At 38.3% G+C, this 21488-nt stretch overlaps 1 protein-coding gene across 6 annotated transcripts in view; it reads left to right on the top strand.

Annotated features, from left to right (window-relative positions):
* Window positions 1-20336, top strand: part of Hltf (helicase like transcription factor) — a 32810-nt gene extending 12474 nt beyond the window's left edge. Inside the window, exons 10-26 of one of the 6 annotated variants that reach the window (XM_048334680.1) lie at window positions 605-698; window positions 2055-2134; window positions 2226-2270; window positions 2767-2856; window positions 4013-4110; window positions 5072-5215; window positions 6101-6239; window positions 7176-7311; window positions 7888-8067; window positions 10505-10629; window positions 11503-11693; window positions 12983-13108; window positions 13516-13628; window positions 13953-14133; window positions 15321-15401; window positions 18210-18381; window positions 19208-20336. In XM_048334680.1, the coding sequence (XP_048190637.1) occupies window positions 605-698; window positions 2055-2134; window positions 2226-2270; window positions 2767-2856; window positions 4013-4110; window positions 5072-5215; window positions 6101-6239; window positions 7176-7311; window positions 7888-8067; window positions 10505-10629; window positions 11503-11693; window positions 12983-13108; window positions 13516-13628; window positions 13953-14133; window positions 15321-15401; window positions 18210-18362 (1976 nt within the window). In that variant the 3' untranslated portion in view covers window positions 18363-18381; window positions 19208-20336. The remainder of the gene's footprint in view (window positions 1-604; window positions 699-2054; window positions 2135-2225; window positions 2271-2766; window positions 2857-4012; window positions 4111-5071; window positions 5216-6100; window positions 6240-7175; window positions 7312-7887; window positions 8068-10504; window positions 10630-11502; window positions 11694-12982; window positions 13109-13515; window positions 13629-13952; window positions 14134-15320; window positions 15402-18209; window positions 18382-19207) is intronic. The other 5 variants (XM_048334684.1, XM_048334683.1, XM_048334682.1 and 2 more) reach the window with 5 other exon arrangements.
* Window positions 20337-21488: the final 1152 nt, after the last annotated feature.

Here is a 21488-nt window from a genome sequence, read left to right on the forward strand (position 1 = left end):
AGAATAGTGGGCCTGTATGAGGAATGGAGAGCTGGAGAATAGCTGAATGAGGAAGCCGTAGAAGGCAGACAGGCGGAGGGAATACGTACACAGTGGAAGATAGAGACTAGGAAAGTGGAGTGCTTATAGGTGATATATCTGACTTTCCTTGTAAAGTGAGATCTTGGCAGAATATCTAGTGTGTGGATATTCTGGAGAATGACTAGAGGAGCTGAATGGAGGGCTTAAAAGGAGTGAAGTAAGACAAGCAACAGTGGCTCACACCTGTAATACTAACTACTCAGGAAGCTAAGATCTGAGGATCCTGGTTCTAAGCCAGCCCTGACAGGAAAGTCTGTAAAACTCTTATCTCTAGTTAACCACTAGAAAGCTGGAAGTCTAGTTAACCACTAGAAAGCTGGAAGTGGAGCTGTGGTCAACTGGTAGAATGCTAACCTCCAGTACAAAAGATCTGGGATAGCACCCAGGCTCTGAGTTCAAGCCCCAGGACTGACACAGAAAAACAAAAATAAGAGTAGTGAATTAGTTACAAAAACTGAGATCAGAAGTAGAAAAAGGAATACTTTGTTTATGATAACTACAATTTTTTAAAAAAATTTTTCAGTAGAAGGACCTAGATGTAGTGAAGAGCCAAGCGTTTCAAACATCAAGAAGAAAAAGCAACCCATGTCAGAATCCTCTAGCTCCCGCCCCAAAAGGTAAACTGTTGTGATTTGATTATTTGAAACATGTTTAAACTATTTTCTCATGTGTAGGAGATATGATCAGTATTTGTTAATTACATAGTTATTTCATATACATTTCTTATTTTAAGTGTTTTAGTTCAAAGTAATAGTGATTTATAAATGGTTAGTTTTTAATAATTACTCATCTTTCTACCACTTTTTTTCCCATTTCACCTAGTAACTAAGATCTGGGTTATTGTTGTTGAGCTTCAGAAGAGCTTTTTTGTAGAACCTAGGGAATGAAAAGAATATTTATTACGTGTCTTTGTAAGGGCATCCTTTGCTTTTTTCAGTTCTGTGTCCCTTCGCTAGTAACAGGGACATGACATGGTAACATTATTTATGGACAGTATTATACTAATACATATCTGGTAAGCATCTGGGCAGAACTCTGTTCTTACCTTGAATCTGTTAACTTTACAAACTCATTTACTCTCTCGAATATATCTAAATACTAGGCTTTTGTTATATAGTCTGCATTCAGTATCTACAGGTAGATCTCATGCTGGAGATCTGGTAGTAGTTATTCTACCAGTAGTAATCTCAAAATGTAGCCTGCTTGATTGTTCTGTCATTTATACTCATTTGAACTGAGGTCAAAATTAGCAGCTATCTGTCTTCCTCGTGGCTAAATCTCTTACAACTCCCAACCGACTCTAAGCCTGGTAACAGAACAGTATTAGGTAGACTGGATTAGATGAAAGGACATGCACAGACAGTAATGAGGTAGAGCAAGAACAGCCAACATACATACCATAGCAACCTCAGTTGATATCTTACTGGCTACAGACACTTGTTTTAGGGATTTTTTAAAAAATGTAACAATCTGTCCTGCAAAGTGTATTCTATTTTTACTCCCTGTTTTCCAAGTGAGGAAACTAAGGCACTGGGAGAATATTAGGTTACTAAAGTCCCTAGCAAATTAGTGTCAGAGTGAGGAATTCAAATTTAGGTTAGCCAAACTCCAGAGTACATGGACACATTGTTTTTGCATGAAATTTATGAAAACTTCAATTATGAAATAATCATTTTGCTGTTGGCTGCTTATTATAAGTATTTTCTTTGATAACCTGTTTTTAGTCTAGTTTTACTTAAATGTAATCAAACTATTACATATCGAACTCAGCATTGAAATGAGTTCAGTTGTCCTGCACTTTGTATATGCACCTGTCTGGTTATAAATGCAGATTTGACTTTCATTTGTCAAATAAAATCTTTGTCCTAGCAGTATTTTTTAGAAAGCAAATGGACAAGACATAAAGCATTTGTGTTGTGCTTATTAAAGATGTTGAAGATTCCTCATTTTGTTTGGGATTTTTTGTGTTTTAGAAGAAAAACTGCGGTTCAGTACATTGAAAGCAGTGATTCAGAGGAGGCTGAGACAAGTGAATTGCCACAGAAAATGAAAGGTAAAATGTAATGGGTTTGATTTAATAATATGTTATACTAGCTAATATTTTAGTGTGCCTATTTTTATGTTTATTTTGGTTCTGATTTCAGGCAAACTGAAAAATGTACAGTCAGAGACTAGAAGTAGGGCAAAAGGTATGTGTACACTATATTTTCTCAATACTCATAGTGTATACTTAAAAGATTATTAAAATAAGACCCTTGGTTTGCATCTTCTGGCCTAAAAATTTTTTGTAATAGGCCTTTTTTTTTTTTTTTTGGCCAGTCCTGGGGCTTGGACTCGGGGCCTGAGCACTGTCCCTGGCTTCTTTTTGCTCAAGGCTAGCACTCTGCCACTTGAGCCACAGCACCGCTTCTGGCCGTTTTCTGTATATGTGATGCTGGGGAATTGAACCCAGGGCCTCATGTATACAAGGCAAGCACTCTTGCCACTAGGCCATATCCCCAGCCCTGTAATATGCCTTAAATTTAGATGCTATTTATATTTGAACTCTTCATAGAACTTACCATATGAATTAAATTATTGAAGCCACATTCAGTGATTGTTGAGTGTAGTTGTATAACATCCTATTTCTTGTCCTTAGAATTAATTTTAAAATATCTTTAACATGTGATCATTTGTTTTCTTCAGCAGGATCATCAAAGGTTAAAGAGGATGTAGCATTTGCCTGTGCACTTACATCATCTACCCCGGCAACAAAAAAGAAAATGTTAAAAAAGGGTCAGTAATTGGCCTGTTTTCTAACTTTTATTTTTCTTTCCCATTTTTCTATGAGAAAGTTTTAAATTGTAAAAACCACAAAATCATATTATCAGAACCTTAGAAAATAGTGAAAAGGGAAAATCTCACCTTGATGTAGTTTCTTTCTGTGACTTACCCTATTTGCAGTACAAAGGCTAAACCAGCAAAAAGGCTGTTCCAGGCTGTGTGGCTCAAGTTGTGGAGCTCAATTGTGAGTCGAAAAGCTGAGGCAGAGCATGAGGCCCTGAGTTCTAGTACTGAGGGAAAAAGTATTTTTTCATGGTAAAATTTCCATACGTCAAAAGGCATCATAAATTAGTGAAAAATGGTAGGCTGAAGAAGAATGAGTGTAGTAAATGTAATTAACAAAGGATTGGAATTTAGACTGGAAGAATTTAATATCTTTGGTGGCAACCTGATAGAGTGCAATAGAGACAGTGTAGTAGAGAGGATGGAGATGTGCAATTCACACAGAGTCCAAATGATCAATGAAAGATCTACAGGTGCAGTTACTGGGAAAAGCAGAGGAAAGGGATGATACGGTACCATCTCTCTTATTTTCCTGAGTATTTGTTCGCCTTGCTCTTTTACTTAGGCTTTCAGTTGTTTACCTGAGAAAACAGTCTCCCTAACCCCTCCTCCCACATGTCTATAATGCATATCACACACTTCACTATTTCTTCTTAGTATTTAGTGTTACCTGACATTATCATATAAGTGTCTCTGGTCTCCCTGCTCCATTAGAATGTAGTCTAGGTAAACTATTTCAGCCGTATCCTACTGGTTGAGAGTTCAGTCCAGGTAGAATGGGGGAAGTGACTACACAAGTCTTAAGTAGCAGGAAGTGAAGGTCATTGGGGGGCCATCTTGAAGTTTATGGCATGAAGTATAGTACACATTGAGAAAACTGCATAAAACATTATCAGGAGATATTAAGATTTCCTCTTTGTGCTGTCTCCCAGTCATAGTCCACTGGCTCTTCCAGTAGACAATCACTATCTTTTAGTTTTTAATGCTTCCTGGTTGCTATTTTCATGGAAGCTCATTATCATCCCCTTACTGATTATTTATTGCATGTTTCAGTGGAGGGACAACCAAGGGAGGTAAAGTGTGTACCTATGCTTTGTCCTTTTAGGAGGATCTGCCGTGGTGGGTTCAAAGAAATCTGAAATTGAAGAGCGACCTCGAACAACCCTGATCATCTGCCCGCTTTCTGTGTTAAGCAACTGGATTGTAAGTTCTCAGAGCCAGCCATTTTAAAATGTGATGGAATTGATACTTGTCTTGCCTATCCTTGGTTAATATCCTGTACTGTTAAAGTGAATTTGGATTATGTTTGCTGAATAAAAGTAACTTTTCTTGACAATCTAAAGAGAAAGAGTAGAGAAACACAGAGGTGTTAAGTCCTGAAATGTGACTAACTTAAGGTCACCTAGCACATGCCTCCTAGCTCTGGAATATGGTCTCTAACATTTTGATTCTGTGGCCTCTTAGGGCCATGTACCATCAAGTGCATGTGTGTGTGTATGCGTGGGTGCCCATGTGTGTATTCACTACCACATCCACTGTTTTTTCTGTAAACACTTCATTGACATAGAATCTTTCACATGTTACATGCAAGGAGCCAGCTTTGTCTGCTTCCTTTTCAGTTTGAGAAGCACCCTATCTCAAACACAGGAAACAAAGCAAGTAGCTACACATTGGTAGGGCTAGGCAGAACTAACTTACTGATTACTGTGTATATGTAGCAATTTACTGGGAATAAAGTAATGATTAGCATAGTTTACATTATGGGAAATTGATGCCATGCTGTTTTATTAACTTGATTTGTGACACTACTGCCAGAACAGCACTTGTTCTTCCTTTTTTGCATTACTGATAATTTGAAATCAAGTGCTTTACACTTAAGCAATTTAGTTTTTAAGATATAGTCGCACAGTTTGCCCAGGACTGGTATCATATTGTGGTCATTCTGCCTGTGTCCTCCTCATAGCTGGGACCACAAGGGTATATCACTGTACTCTCCTTGTTTTGGTGAGAGGAGATGTCACTAACTTTTTGCCTGTGCTGGCCTTGAACCATAGTCCTCAGCAACTAGTATTACAGGCATGAGCCTGCATAACACTTTCTGTCTGCATATTAAGCTTGACACTTACCTGCTTCTTAATAAAAATATTTCTGATTTTCTTTTTAGGATCAATTTGGACAACATATAAAGTCAGAGGTGCACTTGAATTTTTATGTTTATTATGGTCCTGATCGTATTAGAGACCCAGCCTTACTTTCAAAACAAGATATTGTTTTGACTACATACAACATTTTAACTCATGACTATGGAGTAAGTATACTGAGATTGTTTTGTTGGGGAGCAGTCCCAGGAATTGAACCAAGGTTTCTCATTTACTAGACAAGAGCTCCCCACTTGTGCCATGCCCTCAGTTTTATGTAGATACTTTTAAAAGTTGAATTTAAGAGCCACATTTCAGATTTCAGATTTCTGAAGTAGTCTAAAATTCATGCTTTATATTAATTGTTTTTTTTTCTCAATACTTGAAGTTAAAGAGAAAATAAAAGTTTTTTTTAAGACATTTGACAAAAAATAGTTGTTTCTTCTATGGATACTAATTTGGATGTGTTTCTCATTTAGAATATTTTAAGTAAAAGTTTTCAATTTAAATGTAGCTGGCATATGTAGTATATAAATATATTTTCCGTTTTAAGGGCTGTTTTTTTTTCTGTCATAATGATTAGCTCAGTTTAAAAATGAACATCTCTTGTATCTGTAATCTGTAAGCGTTTCCCTAGTCTCAGGAGTCAGATTGTTGGTTTCTTTATAATTCCAGTTGTTGGCTAAACCTTAAAAAAAGTGCCTCCCAATTACAATTCAGTTTTCTGGTAAGGACATAACCTTTTATATAAAGGCTAGCAAGGCTGATGGATGTGAGTAGTTGTCATGACTTGCCATTTTGATAGCATCACTGTTTTACAGAGTGAAGCAGAGTGAGTCTCTATGTTGTACAGTGAGTCAGTAGAGCTAAACTTGGGTTTGAATATAAGCTTGTCTTATCCCGGTGATACTTTGGGTATTACATGTCAAAGCCTATGAGTATTCATTCCATCATTCACTGTGTGAAGTGCTTAAGGCAGAGCCAGGCATATAAGAAGTGTTGATATTGGGTGTAATTTGTTGTGCTTTGCAATTCACATGGAACATTACTTTCAGACCAAAGGTGACAGTCCGTTGCACAGCATAAGGTGGCTTAGGGTGATCTTGGATGAAGGACATGCTATACGAAATCCGAATGCTCAGCAGACAAAAGCTGTACTTGATCTAGAAGCAGAAAGAAGATGGGTATTGACAGGTAAATATAGCAGTGCATTGTTTTGACTTAAATTTTTTTTATTTTAAGTTGATTTGTAAATATGACATAAATTTGTGGGTTACTATTATGTGATGTTCCAGTACCTGTTTCATTGTGTAATGTTCAGGTCAGGGGAAGCATATCTGTCTCCTCAGTTATTTTGTTAAACATTCCAAATCCTTTCTTCTGTCTTAAAAAAAGGCCTATAGTACCTTACCCTGTGTGTCACCATTCTGCTGTGTAGTAGAGCCTCAAGGCTGTATCCAGTGACAGGTCTTTCCTGCCCTTCCCTCTCCACCATGTCCCTAAGCTCTTCTAACCACTTCCGTACTCTTAATCTTCCACATGCTATACTGGCTATACTAATTTACATTCCCAGCCACAGTATGCAGGGTGCCCCTATCTCCACATCTTTGCCAGATACTGCCTTTTAGATTTCTGATAATAGTCATTCCAGCTGGAATGAAGTCACTCTTGGTTTGATTTGCATTCCCTGGTACTGATGTTGAGCATTTTTTCCCCACATACATTAAGGCCTTTCTTCTTTCTTTTTCTCCGCTTCTCTTTTCCTTTCCACTAGTAAGTACTAGGACTTGAACTCAGGCCCAGATGCTTGAGCTTTTTGCTCAGGGCTAGTAACTCGACCACTTGAGCCACAGCCTCTTCCTTTGGCTTTTTGGTGATTCATTGGAGATAAGAGTATCACAGACTTCCCTGCCTGGTCTGGCTTCAAACCTTCATCCTTAGCTCTCAGCCTTCTGAGTAGATTACAGGTGTGGGTCACCGGTTCTTGGCTAAGGTGGACAGCTTCGTTTTTTCGTTGCTCTGGTTTAAGTGATGTTACAGGGCTGGTGGTGTGGGGTCAATGGTAGAGTGCTTGGTTGGCATATGCAAAGTCCTAGATCTGGAGCTATCACCATTTTCTCTTATTTTCAGGTACTCCTATCCAGAATTCTTTAAAGGACTTGTGGTCTCTTCTTTCCTTTTTAAAACTTAAGCCATTTCTTGATAGAGAATGGTGGCATAGAACAATTCAGCGTCCTGTAACAATGGGAGATGAAGGAGGACTTAGGTAAGTAATCTAATGACAACTGATATTTTAGCTACAATTAGTGGAAGTCCATACTATTTTGACTCTTTGCTCTCCAAAACGTTTGTATGTTTCAGTGTAGAATCTCAGTGGACTTTTAGGATCTACTGACCTTTATCTGGGGAGACAAAATAGTTCTATTTCTCCTGTTTTAGCAAACTGAAAGGAACAATAGAGCTATATGGTCTTTGTTAACATTAACAGTTTGAGCTGAGATAGGAAAAACTGTTCTATAATGAGCCATTTGGAGTATAGAGTATTGGGTGGTGTTGATATAACAGTTGAAGAATAAAAGGGTTAGTGACTAGAATGGAAATGGAGGGAAAAGCTTAAGGAAAGGAAGGACCTAGTTGATGGAAAATTTCAGTGTATTGGTTGCTATAGTTTGTTATTTGTAAAATACTTCTGTGGTTTTTAGTTTGGATAAAAGCCAAATAATCGATTTTTTTAAAAAACTCTACTAAAACTATAAAACAATAATAGCATTCTTTTTGTTCCTGTTTAATCAGCTTATATAGGAATATAAGGTTATGTAATTATTTGTTTTGTTTTGAATAGGCGTTTACAGTCCCTAATTAAAAATATCACACTTAGAAGAACAAAGACCAGCAAAATTAAAGGAAAGCCTGTTTTGGAATTACCAGAACGTAAAGTATTTATTCAGCATATCACACTTTCAGATGAAGAGAGACAGATTTATCAGTCTGTGAAAAATGAAGGCAAAGCAACTATCGGAAGGTAGGGAGAAAGAGTGTTAAATTTTTAACTTCCTTGTTTCTCATTAACTAACTTGCATTTTTAGATACATTAGCAGTAAATTTTTCAGTGTATTGAAAGATAATTTTCTTCTGTGGTTTAACATTTTTTACCTTCCCCCCCCAACAAATTAGTAGTAGAATCGAACCAGTTAACAGTGTGTATAGTTTACCAGGTAAGTAATTCTGTAAGTCTGGAAGAAATGTGAAGTTTACTTAAAATCAGAAGACCTTGCTCACTTCCACTTGTGACTTTGTGTCATGGGGTTAGCTGAAAACCCTCGAGGGGACTAATACATCCACAGCACCTTCACTTGTGAGGAAGTAAAACTATGTAAGTGCTGCAGTGGAGGGGAATGTGCACTTGCAAGGAAGGTGATGTAAAGAAGCTGCCATAGGAGCTTTTATCAAAGACCAAAAGTATGAAGAAGGTGGGCTTCCGAAGCCCAAGGAAGGAATGGTCAACAGTGTCACATGGGTAGAGACTCAAAAATAGCTGTTGGATGACCTTGCGATGCGGGAGTGAGTGCACTTAGAGACCTCAGTTAACAGAGAAGATGGGAGCCATCACATCCAGCTTTAAATATTTCTTATTTTTGTTTTTTCATCTTAGTCCTGGGGATTGAACCCAAGGCATCATACCTGATAGGCAAATGCTTTGCCACTGATTACGCTGTAGACCCTTAACAGTTCTAGTAAATGTATAGAATGACTACCCACATTTCATTGAGTAGGAACCCAAGGCTCAGTGCCATCATGTGACTTGTACTGTGTATGACAGAGTTGGTATTTAAGTCAGTAATTTGATTTTTGAACCTGAACATTTACCCTTTATTTTTTGTTGTGTATTATGACTATTCAGAAATGTTTGTTGCCTCTGTTATTGGGGATTCATGTGTAATAATACATTAGGTGTTCTAAATGTGTTAGCTTTTTAAATGTAATAATCTTGCCAGATAATTGCTTTACCATACAATAGTCAACATGCAGAAGCTCAAGAAACCCTATTAGCTGCCTTTCTAAAGTTACATGGTTAAATTGGCAGAATACAGTTTTTGTTCTCAACCATTAGACCACATTTCTTCTGTCACTTTAATTCTTTAGAGTGCCCAGATCCATAATTCTTGCACTACTCATTCTCTTCATCAGACTCTACTGACTGAAGTGGCACTGTGGCTCAAGTGGTAGAACACTGGCCTTTAGCTGAAGAGCTCAGGGACAATGCCCAGGCCCAGAGTTCAAGCCCCACAACCAACAGAAAAGAAAAAAAAAAGAATCTGTAATGACATTGTACATTGTACCATTGTACTTTGTATTGAATGTTTATGTGGAGAAGCTTGATTCTCTGTCTTGCTCTCTCAAGTCTAGCTGTTTGCCCAGGACCTCTCTGTTGGTTCTTCCTGGAGTGCACGGCACCATTTATGTCTCTGGGTTCCAGGCTTTATTTTCCTTGCCTTTCTTAGAAAACACACATTTAATTTTGGTTCTATGTCTGTGTGTGTTTGTGTATGTATCTATTAATAGCCTTTTGTCTACTTTTTGTAAGTACAGTTCTTTTTGCGTTCCTCTGTGTTGTCTTTAGTTTGGGTTTTCTTAGTGCTGTTTTCTCTGGTTTTAGTGGTGGCTGGTCTTGTTATGCTACTTCCATGGCTTTAGTGTAGTTTCTCTTCTCCAGTAGTTCACTTTTGTCTTTGACACTTAAACTGAGTGAGCTCACTTTTCATCTTTTCAAAGCTTGCCTTTCCCTTAAGCAATATTTCTCAGAAGAAACTATTTATTCTGACATAGCAGTATCTTTGGTCATAGTTTTTGTTTGTTTTAGTGAATTTTTCATTACCTACCTTGCTCTGTGCTGATTATCACTTAGTATTTGAATATCTTGAGCTCTTTCTAGATTAGTTGTTTCTCTAAGTGCATATGAAAATCGTGGTTGTGTTCCAGGGCACCAGAAATGCCAGTTTACTTATGGTGTAGGATATCATGTGAGTTCTTGTAGGCTTTATTGGTGTTGATAGAGCAGCAACAGAAGAATTTACAGGGGCTAGCCTTGTTCCCGAAGTTGCGCTGCATCCAGCCAGGCTTCTCTCCCTTGTCCAGGGGCACTCAAGTTACCAGGCATGTGCCCACTTTGTTTTTGCACATGGAACACATTGCTTTTTCCCTTTCATGTGTGCCATCTGTTGTGAATAACCGAGGTCTGGAGGTGGTTTGAGATCTGCAATTGTACCTCTACTTTTCTTACCTGACACTGTCATTTACTAAATGTCCTTTCATGTTACAGATCTGAGTTTCCTTGAAAGATAAGATTTTTTTATTTTCCCTAAGAGACAAGAGCAGTTGTGTGTTTAGTTGTTGTTTTGGATTGCTTTCCAGCCGAGTGATGTAGAGGATTTCCTAATACTTGACCATTTCATCTCTAGGTATTTCAATGAAGGGACCGTCTTGGCGCACTATGCGGATGTCCTGGGTCTTTTGCTGAGACTGCGGCAGATTTGCTGTCATACTCACCTTCTTACAAATGCGGGGTCTGCTGGTGGCCCCTCAGGTAAGAAGATGAGACATTTTCTTCATGCCATCTGAATTTGATTTGTTATTTTGTCCTGCCAGATGAACATCGCTTTTTAAATCAATATACCCAAGAATTTTTCCTTGGGTTACTGGAGTTCCAGCTCAGGGCCTCATGCTTGCTTGGACAGCCACTCCACCTACCACTGAGTAAACTCTGGCCCATACTCCACCTACTTTAGGCTTCCGCTGTTGCAGGGCCAGGTGCTTGCTCACCAGTCCGTTGAGACAGTCTCTTGGACTTCTCCACCAGGGCTGGCCTCGAGCCCTCCCAATCTCAGCCTCCCACACAGAATGACAGGAGTGTGCCACGTGTGGGAAAGCTTAGGGAAGAGGGGCTCTCCTGACCTTTTCTGCTCGGTTGACCTCTGACTTTCGTCCTCTTATTCTCAGCCTTACAAGTAGCTCAGGTTATAGGTGTGAGCCACCTGCACCTGGCATCCCATCTTTTTTTTTCAAGCCACCAAGTCAACCTTGAAGTTTTTTCAGAATTTTGCCTTTTCAGAATTTTGCCTTAGATGAAAAGTCAGATTGCACCTGTCTTTCATTCTGTTATAATATGGGCAGAGATTGTAAATATTCCTTTGCATGAAAGCTGTTGTATGAGTTGGCTTTTACTTTGTCATCTGAATTTTTCTTTTTCTTCTTATTATTTTTTTGTTTAAGTAGTTTTACAAAGGGGTTTCAATGCAACATTTTGGGTTGTGAGTGTAATGCATCTTGACCAGTGATGTCCCTTTAACTCACTCCCTATGCCAGAAAAAGACCATTTATGCTGGCAAGTAAAACATAGGTAGGGTAGATGAACTTTTGTAGCCATGTTATAAATCTTGCTCTGAAATTAATTTTTCAGCCTTTTCTCTAGGAAATGATACACCTGAAGAACTGAGAAAGAAGTTAATAAGGAAGATGAAATTAATTCTGAGCTCAGGTTCAGATGAAGAATGTGCAATTTGCTTGGATTCTTTAACAGTTCCTGTGATAACACATTGTGCACACGTGTTTTGTAAGCCTTGTATTTGCCAAGTCATTCAGAATGAGCAGGTTGGTGTCTTGCTCAATACACATCCAGTTTCCTGGAGTGGTGTGGTATACCTCTAGTGGAAAGGAAAACTCAAGTCCATGATAGAGCAAGGAATTTTGCAATGGAACTTAATACTGCGCCTTTTTATGGTTTACTATTTCACTGTTGCAGTAGGTAATACGTTTTTCATAATTGAGCTCTTAACATAAAAGGGGCATCTTTTGGAGTCACTGTTGTTTACAGTTAGTCTTGGTTCTACTCACCTTAGGTCATTGCAGTCCAGTAAATACCACATAATGTGAGACACGAGTAATTCCAACATCCTAGTCATTGTATTTTTAAGAGACTAAATTAATCTTAATAATAAATATTAATTCAGTCCAATATATCTTAAATAAGTGAGTATTGACATCATACATGCTTTTATAAAAAACTAAATCTTCATAACTGGTGGATTGTACTTTTGTCACCTTAGTCAAAGTGAAGTATAGCTTAGCCACACATGGTTATTTCCTGTTGCAATAGATGAAAGTGAATTGTAACTTAGCCACACATGGCTTTTTTCTGTTGCATTGGATAAAGTAGATCTAGGCCTTTTTTATGGTAAAACTTGTTTCAAGTAGAATAATACTTCACAGCAGTCTTTCAGCTAGTATAATTTTTTTAACATGTTAAACATAACGTTTAGAAAAATACACAAATTATGTTTGTACAGCTTGATTGTGAAACTAAACTACTATCACTATGATCTTTTTGCATTTCTTCCCAAAAGGTAATCCTGCTTGTGCTGATTCTTACATTTTAGTTTCAGAATCTTATATTGTGATGGTTTCGGGTAGTTATTTAAATAAGATATGATAATTTTATTTTATTGGTAGGTCTTAGGACAAATGAATAGATTCTGTAATTATTCTTAGTAAACTAGATCTTGCTTTTAATGGACTTGATAGGATTTAGCAGATATGGATAGCTTGACAAGCTGTTGCACATAGCTTGCTACGTTTCCACTTGGGTTCAAGAAGTTATTACTTTTGACTTCCTATTGGCAAATGATAGTATACTTAGTATACTAAGTACTAGGCTGTCAAGCTAGTCATGGTCATGCACTGTGTGCCCCTTCTATACACATGCCTTTACTACATTGGAGCACTGAGAGTCAAACATGTAGGTTCATCTGAATGCAATAAAACGCCTTAGTAAAAGGACAGCCATGCGGTATAGATAATCTGCCATACATTGAAAGATACAGGGGCCGTTTATATTTCTGGTCCTGAACAGTGTGGCTCATATTTTGTTCCTTCTTACACAGCCACATGCGAAGTGCCCATTATGCAGACATGATATACATGGGGACAATTTATTAGAATGCCCTCCAGAAGAATTGGCATGTGACAGCGAGAGAAAGTCCAATACGGAATGGACATCTAGCTCCAAGGTAAAGTTCACATATACAGATACTGATGTACTTGTTTTATTTTTAGGAAGTACCCTGTGACAAAATAGTAACTAGCTACTGAGCTTTCATTTATTTCAGGTAATAAGTTACAGAGGAAAGAGAAGTAGGTTCATTACTATAATATTCTTTCAGTCTTAGGTTTTTAAAAGACCAGTCTTTAATTTTGCCTTTTAGTTGAGGGACATGTCTGAAACTTTTTCTTAATAGAAATTTGGTTCACATCAGTGACAATAATATGCATGTGGCAACATTATACTAAATCCCATTAATACGCACAAATAGTATATGTTAATGAAAAATTTTAAATATTTAGAAAATTTAGAGATAATTACCAGTTGAAACAGAATCTAATGGGCATCTTATTTTTATTCATTTATTTTTTACAGATTAATGCTCTAATGCATGCTCTGATTGAGTTAAGAACAAAGAATCCCAACATTAAAAGTTTGGTTGTTTCTCAGTTTACAACATTCCTGTCTTTAATAGAAACACCACTAAAGTAAGTCCCAGTTTTTTAAAACTTGATTTTATGTGTATATTGTTTAGGTAACAAAAAGGACCTAATATTTTAGTAGTTCTAGTCATATTATCTATCTAAAAATATTCACAGTTACCATAGCATATTTCCTGGTATTAGGCTCCAAATGTATTTAAAAAAATTAACTGCAGTACTTGGCAAATTAGTAGATGCTCAGTAAACATTTGTTAAGTTAGTGAGGAAATTCCAAATGGATGAAAGAATGAAGGGATCAAATTAAGATTTGTTACTGTTTAACTTTCTCTTTTTAAAAATTGAACTGTTACTTGTCTTTTTCACCATTAGAGCCTCAGGATTTGTGTTTACACGTTTGGATGGTTCCATGGCCCAAAAGAAAAGAGTTGAATCAATTCAGTGTTTTCAAAACACCGAAGAAGGCTCTCCAACTGTTATGCTGCTGTCCTTAAAAGCAGGGGGAGTTGGTTTGAATCTTTGTGCAGCTTCTCGAGTGTTCTTAATGGATCCAGTAAGTCATTTTTTATTATTCCTTCAAAAGAAAACCTTAATAAATACACATGTACATATGTTAGTTGAAGTCCTTACAGTGTCCTTCTGAGAAGGAGAAAACATACTATTATACCTATTTTAGAGGAGGAAACTGAAACACAGAACAGTTGATAATTTGCTTAACATCACATGGCGAGTAATACAAAAATCTAGTCAGATTCTGTGTGTGTGTGTCTGTGTGTCTGTGTGTCTGTGTGTCTGTCTGTCTACTGGTACAGGGGCTTGAAGTCATGGCTTTGCCTTCTTGCTAGGCTTTCTTGGTCATGGCTGGCACTCTACTTCTTGAGCCATACCTCTACTCTGGCATTTTGCTTTTTAATAGGTAGTGGAATCTTGCAGGTTTCTACCTAGGCTGGCTTTGCACCTTCTCTCTGGGTCTCAGCCCCCTGAATAGCCAGGATTACAGGTGTGAGCCATTGGTGCCTGGCCTGTTCTGTTTTAATGTGTGGTATGCTGTGCTCTGTAACTCCTCTCTGGTATATGGTGCACCTGAGTGTCAGGCGGAGCACTGTGATGTAGGCATTGGGATTCTGGCAGTGCTCCAGTAGTACTAGTCATTTGAGTGTTAGTGTGCCTCAGAAGTAGATTGAATCCATCTTTGAGACTTTGTATATTTGAGTGGACTCAAGTGCTAAATATTGTAAACACATTTCATAGATTTTGGTGCTGGTGGTTCAGGTTCACAATTTGAGAAATAAATACCATGAATGGAATGTTTTCAGCAACCTTTATGCAGTCACTATGAGTGTACACTACTGGCCTTAGTAAGGGATCCAGAATTCACTGTGAGCATTACTTAAACCTTGCAACCTGAAGTTGTATCCACACAGATCCAGGTTTCTCTGAGCCTACGATAGGGTTGCTTAGACTGTCAGGACCTGAATTAACTTTTGATTTCCGATTTGGGTTGGCTCCGCTATGGATTTGGAGCAACGGTGACGTTTCTGTTGCCTTAGGGGTGCTGAGCAGTGAAGTCTCTTGTAAGCATCAATCCAGTGTTGGAAGCCGAGGGAAAGGACACTGAAAGTGGCCTGCCTGTCACTGTGCCTGGGAGGGTCAGGAGGAGGAGTGCATGGTGTTGAGGTGAAAGTGTGGGTGCAGTGCCAGCCTTACAGAGCGTTCACAAGCACCTCATGTTTTCCTTAGGCCTGGAACCCTGCTGCGGAAGACCAGTGCTTTGACAGATGCCACAGGCTGGGCCAGAAGCAGGAGGTCATCATCACAAAAGTGAGTGTTGACATGAGGTGGACCTGCTTGTGGGCGGTGCCTAACTAAATACATTGTTGTAATGAGTATAGTAGAATCAGAGAAAGAGGTGAGGTTTTCCTTTTCCTGCTTACTGAATTCTTTGCAATACTCTGCTCAGGGTCTTTTCTCTGTAGACACAGGCATTCTTTTGCATGTATCTCCACTGACATAGGTGTATTTTAAAGATACCTGGGATTATTTATTATTTTACAAAGTTTTCATTAAACAAATGTTCTTACCATAAATATGTAGACTCACACATTTTTTGTGGTAAAATATTAATAAGGAAGTACACGGTTTTAACTGTTCTTCTGAATGTATTCTTCATTCGCATTAATTAGTCACACCAGTGCACAGCTGTTCTGTTCCATCTTATGGAAACTCTTCTGCTTAAGTAACAACCCCCCTCCCATCACTGAAGCTGCCATTCTGACTTGTCTCAGGTTTGGACCCCTCTACACACCCATCCTTCTTCGCATCTTGTGTGTGTTTTACATTATAATTTGTTTCACCAATCCAGCATTTGCTAATAAGGAGACTTGCACAGTGAGCATTACTATACGAACATCTTTGTGGAGATACATGGGCATTTCTGCAGGATGGATTGAAAGAACTAGTAATCGCCACTTAGAATTTTTGTTAGACAAGTGTCCAGTTGCTTTCAAGATACACTTTTGTGTGTGTGGGGGTGGGGGTGGGGCGGTGTTTAGTTCAGGGGTAGAGTGCCTCCCTGGTATGCCAGGGCCCCTGGTTCAACCCCCAGCGCTATTCCAAACACACACACACACACACACACACACACACACACACACACACACACACACAGAAAAACTTCAAGTAAACATATTAAACCAAGCCCAGCCCAAATAGACCTTATGATGTGTGAGGCTGATGTGAACAGCATGTACTAATTAATAATGTTCACTTAACTAATACCTTCAACAGAGGTCATACCTGTTCCTACTTTGTTTTTATAGTTGTTTACATATATCTTACATACTTCTATGCTGTAATGTGCTTTATACATTGGTTACTTTTTTTTTTTTTTTTGGGGCCAGTCCTGGGCCTTGGACTCAGGGCCTGAGCACTGTCCCTGGCTTCTTCCCGCTCAAGGCTAGCACTCTGCCACTTGAGCCACAGCGCCGCTTCTGGCCGTTTTCTGTATATGTGGTGCTGGGGAATCGAACCCAGGGCCTCGTGAATCCGAGGCAGGCACTCTTGCCACTAGGCCATATCCCCAGCCCTACATTGGTTACTTTTAAGTAGTTATGTATGTTTAAAATAGTTTATCCTAGGCTTTTGGTTTGTCTTTAAATCTTAGGAGTTTTTGGTCATGAAAAAAACATAAAATATTATTTTATTTCTAAGCTGTCACTATTATTTATATATAATGCATATAAAATGTATTTATATACTATATACTACATATATGTATATGCTTATATACTATATATGTGTGTGTATGTACACATACACACATATATCATGTATGTGTATGTATGTGTGCTAGTAAACTTGGCTTCCTGCTATTGCTTAAGTTTTTCTGCTCAAGGTGGTTCTCTGCCTACTTGAACCACACCTTCACTTGCAGTTTTTTCCTAGTTAATGGGAGATGAGAGTATCTTGGATTTGTCTTCCTGGCCTGGCTTTGAAACTCTGTCCTCACATCTCAGACACTTCCTATTGTTAGGAAAAAATTTTTTTTAATAAAGTTTTTGTTGTTGTTGTTTTTTATTATCAGTCCTGGGCCTTGGACTCAGGGCCTGAGCACAGTCCCTGCCTTCTTTTGCTCAAGGCTAGCACTCTACCACTTGAGCCACAGTGCTACTTCTGGACATTTTCTGTATATGTGGTGCTGGGGAATTGAACCCAGGGCTTCATGTAAACAGGGCAAGCACTCTTGCCACTAAGCCATATCCCCAGCCCCTAAATAAAGTATTTTTAAAAATCAGAATTCGGGGCTGGGGATATAGCCTAGTGGCAAGAGTGCCTGCCTCGGATACACGAGGCTCTAGGTTCGATTCCCCAGCACCACATATACAGAAAACGGCCAGAAGCGGCGCTGTGGCTCAAGTGGCAGAGTGCTAGCCTTGAGCGGGAAGAAGCCAGGGACAGTGCTCAGGCCCTGAGTCCAAGGCCCAGGACTGGCCAAAAAAAAAAAAAAAAAAAAAAAAAAAATCAGAATTCAACACTGAATTTTATAAAATGTTTCATAAACATCTCTTGAGGTCATATTATGGGTTGATTTTCCCCTCCTGTTTATTATTATACAGTATCCTGGATAAAAAAGCTCATTATGATTTCTGGAAATTCTTCATTTGGCTTTTTAGACACAAGGTTAATTAGAGTTGCCTTTGGGGGGGCGGGGAAGAGTTGCCTTTATAGAAAGGTGTGTGCTGTTCTTCCCTGTGATGGGCTCTCAGAAGGAACTCAGGAGTAGGAGTAACTTGCTTTTGTGTACACAGACATCCTAGTGGGGTGGAGGAAGGCAGAGCCCAGTGTGGGCAGGACCATGCTCTCCTATTCTCACTGGACTCAGAAAAATGACTAATAGGTTTCTTATAAGTCACTGCAGTATGTACCAGAATTGTCAGTAGGCCTTGACACTTTATTTTTTGTTTTTAATAGGTGTCGTTGCTGGCATATTTGTCTTTGATGCTTCATGTAGTTTCCTTTTGTTGGGCTTAAAAAGATACTGTAGATTTCAACTACTGTTACCTTAAGGTATCTTAAGTACTTGTACTTAACTGCTTTCCCTTTTCTTCTCCCCTTTTTTTCTTTGGAAAGTTCATTGTGAAGGATTCTGTTGAAGAAAATATGCTGAAAATACAAAACACAAAACGAGAACTTGCAGCTGGAGCTTTTGGGACAAAGAAAATAAGTGCTAACGAAACGAAACAAGCTAAAATTAACGAAATCAGAACTTTAATTGATTTATAATTTGTGGGATTTTTGTAAGGTCAGTTTGATCAGATACATGTTTTGGAAGTAAAAATAGATTTAGGAGATTTAGTGAGTAAGTCTTCTAAAAGAGGGGCATATTGCTTCTTATTAGTAAATAGGTATTTCTGACATGTAATCTCCTATACATGAACCTATTTTTAATGACACTTCAAATAGCAATAAGTTCCATTCTATACTGTGGCCTAAAACAGTTTTTGAGAAAAAAGGTTACTTTTGTTATTCAACTTTTCATATTAACTGCTGAGTATTTTCATATAACTTCCAAGTACTCAGCTTTTTCGTATTTCAAGTAAGGTTGAAGCTTTTATACTTTTGACCAGTAAAGACTTCTTTTCTGTGTTAGACATGTTTGCTTTTTCACCAGAGCCTGATTTGTGATGCAGCAGGCTCACAGTCCATGTAATTTAAAACACATGAAGACTGCTAGAGGAAACTGGATTTATTGGTCTTTCAAAAACCTAATTTGCATTCCAAAACCAAACTTTAAATGACAGACCAAAGTCCAGGCTAGCAAAAGTTTTTGCACTTTTTTTTAATAGCTTCATTAATAGTTTATGTGTGGTGTGTAATATTATGTTTATGAAAACTGAGGGCCTCTGTTGCAGCTCTATTGGCTCCATTTAGTCAGGTGGTTTTATAGTCATTGCTTAATTGTAATTGACATTCACAGAATGTAAATACAGTCTGGGGGTGAGAGGGAACCAGTTTTCCCCATCTTTATTTGAATATTTAAATTATGGAGTTTAAATAGAGATTTCTATAAATAGATACTTTTATTTATGCAGCTTTTTTGGAAATAACTATACATTTTTATAATTCAGAAGACTACTGTTTGTGCGAGGCGGGATGTCTGGACGGAAGTTGAGCTGGATGACCTCCAAAGTCCTTTCACCTCTTAAAGACATCTGAATGGAAAAATTGCTTTGTGTGTTTAAAATCAGTTTAATTTGGACCTCCAGTAATTCATCCTTACCATTTTCTTACTTTTCTGTTGTTGTTGTTGTTAATAAGCAAACAGTATTTGCCACAGAATTCAATATGACTCTGAGTCATTATTAAAACAACTAGAAATTTAGCAATCTGGTTAGATAATCTGATTTCTTGAGGGGAAATTCCTTTAGTGCAGAGAGACTAATTCGTATAAGAAGAGATGCTTTATGGCTTGATGACACCGACTTCAGAACACCTTCAGTGTTACTTCCAACATTATAGAGACTTGACTTGAAAGGTAAGAGATTCGAGGCCATACCGTGTTACGAAGCACACATCTCAGGTGTGTGCCAGGTGTCACCAACTAAGTTCTTCCCACCCGAGCCCTGTTGCCCCAAGAGTAGTGGGCTGTCCAGCAGGATCCTAGGGTGCTTTTCCCAGAGGTAGTCCTGGAGGCAGAGGGGTGTTCTTTCTTGTTTTTGTTAAATCAAGACCAGAACCTTTGTAGGGTGAGAGCGCAGTACAGCTTGGGATGGTCTAGTATTAGAAGCCCTGGGGAAGGTCTTTCCCTTGTAGGTCCAGCATTACACAAAAACTCAGGTCAATCAGAGTTTCATTGAGTTGGCACGTGTGCTCTATGGATACTGGTACTCCAGTGAGATTAGGGTTATGAGGCATGAAGGAAAGTCCCCCCACAACCTATTCTGCTTGATTACAAAGGTCACCCCATTTACACCATTGTGTTTTTAAACACATTCATAAGGATAAGTTTGGCAAGTCATCTAAATACCTTTTGTTTTTGTACAGTTAAGTGCTGTTAAATAGAAATTTCAGTTTATCCTAAAATATATAAACCACTGGAATGAACACTTTACGCTATGCTGTTAATTCTGTTTTATTGCATAGAATAATAGCTTTAGAAATACATTGGAAATGTTGTAATCTCAATTGTGGTTCAAACTGAATTTTGTGGTTTAAACTGGATTTTGTTTTAAAGTCAATAAAAACTTCAAAAAATTATAAGCTGCTTTGGTGCCATATTTAATGACTACTTTCTCTTTAAACACAGTAAAAGAATCTCTCATTAAATCCCATTTCTTTGATGTTGTTTATATTCCATGATTTTAACTGAAGTACACAAAAAGTACTGTGAGAATAATTTGTTTAGTCAAGTTTTATTTTGATCAGTTTAACAGGTTGAAATCCTTGTTCAAACATTATAGTGTGTAGTTTAAAATTCCTTGCTTAAAAACATGGGTTCCAGTTAATTTACTCATGTGTAAGAAAAAAAAAAGTGCAATCCCTTGTACAAATAGCATGCTTACGTCATTGTGGAGGCTACAGCCATGAGCAGGGGGGCTTGCACTGGCAATGTGCTCTTAGAGCACTTAACCGACATCCTCTTCAGTAGCATTTGGGTTAGATTCATTGAAAATGTGAGGATAGATATAACGTTTGGCTCCTAATAACTCACTTTATTTTGAGTACATTGACTTAACACATTTGCAAAATACAGATACTTTATGCATTAATCATAGACCTTGATCCAGCATGCTCCCAATGCCCAGATGGATGGGTTCGACCTTCATGTGAGCAACTTTGTCTTGGGGCAAAGGCTGTTAGACCCACCATTGTTGATAGTGGGACAGAGAAGGAGAGGTAGTTACCACAGTGGAGTCTCACCATTGAGATGTGGCCTGTTTTATCTATCTTACTTGGTAAGATTGGTAGTCTTGGCTACCTGGAAAGGATTTGGCGGTGTTACTGTCTCGCTCTACAGGATGAAGTCAAGAGTTGACATCCTTGACAGATCAAAGGAAAGGATCTCAGCTTGGTTCAGTATCTTCCCAGCTTGGACTTTATATGCCATTTTTTGTGATAAACATCACTTATTCTAAAAGCGAATGGCCTTCACCAAATACTTTCATAAAATACATTAGTTAGGTAAGCTTTTACAGCCAAGAGCTTTAAAGATAGGCAACAAGAGGTAATAAAAAACAATAGAGTTTGGCTCAACATGGATGCTTTTGTGTCTGGTTTACATAAAAACTTCTACCTTTTCTCATACTCTTATTGTGTATGGCATGGCCATAGAAATGAGGTGGTGGTGTCTATCTGAAGCTCTGACTGCTCAATATCCGGAGGGAGAGCTGTGTAGAGGCACCTGACAGA

The sequence above is a fragment of the Perognathus longimembris genome, chromosome 26 (genome assembly GCF_023159225.1).
Source record: "Perognathus longimembris pacificus isolate PPM17 chromosome 26, ASM2315922v1, whole genome shotgun sequence".
Taxonomy (NCBI): Eukaryota; Metazoa; Chordata; class Mammalia; order Rodentia; family Heteromyidae; genus Perognathus; species Perognathus longimembris.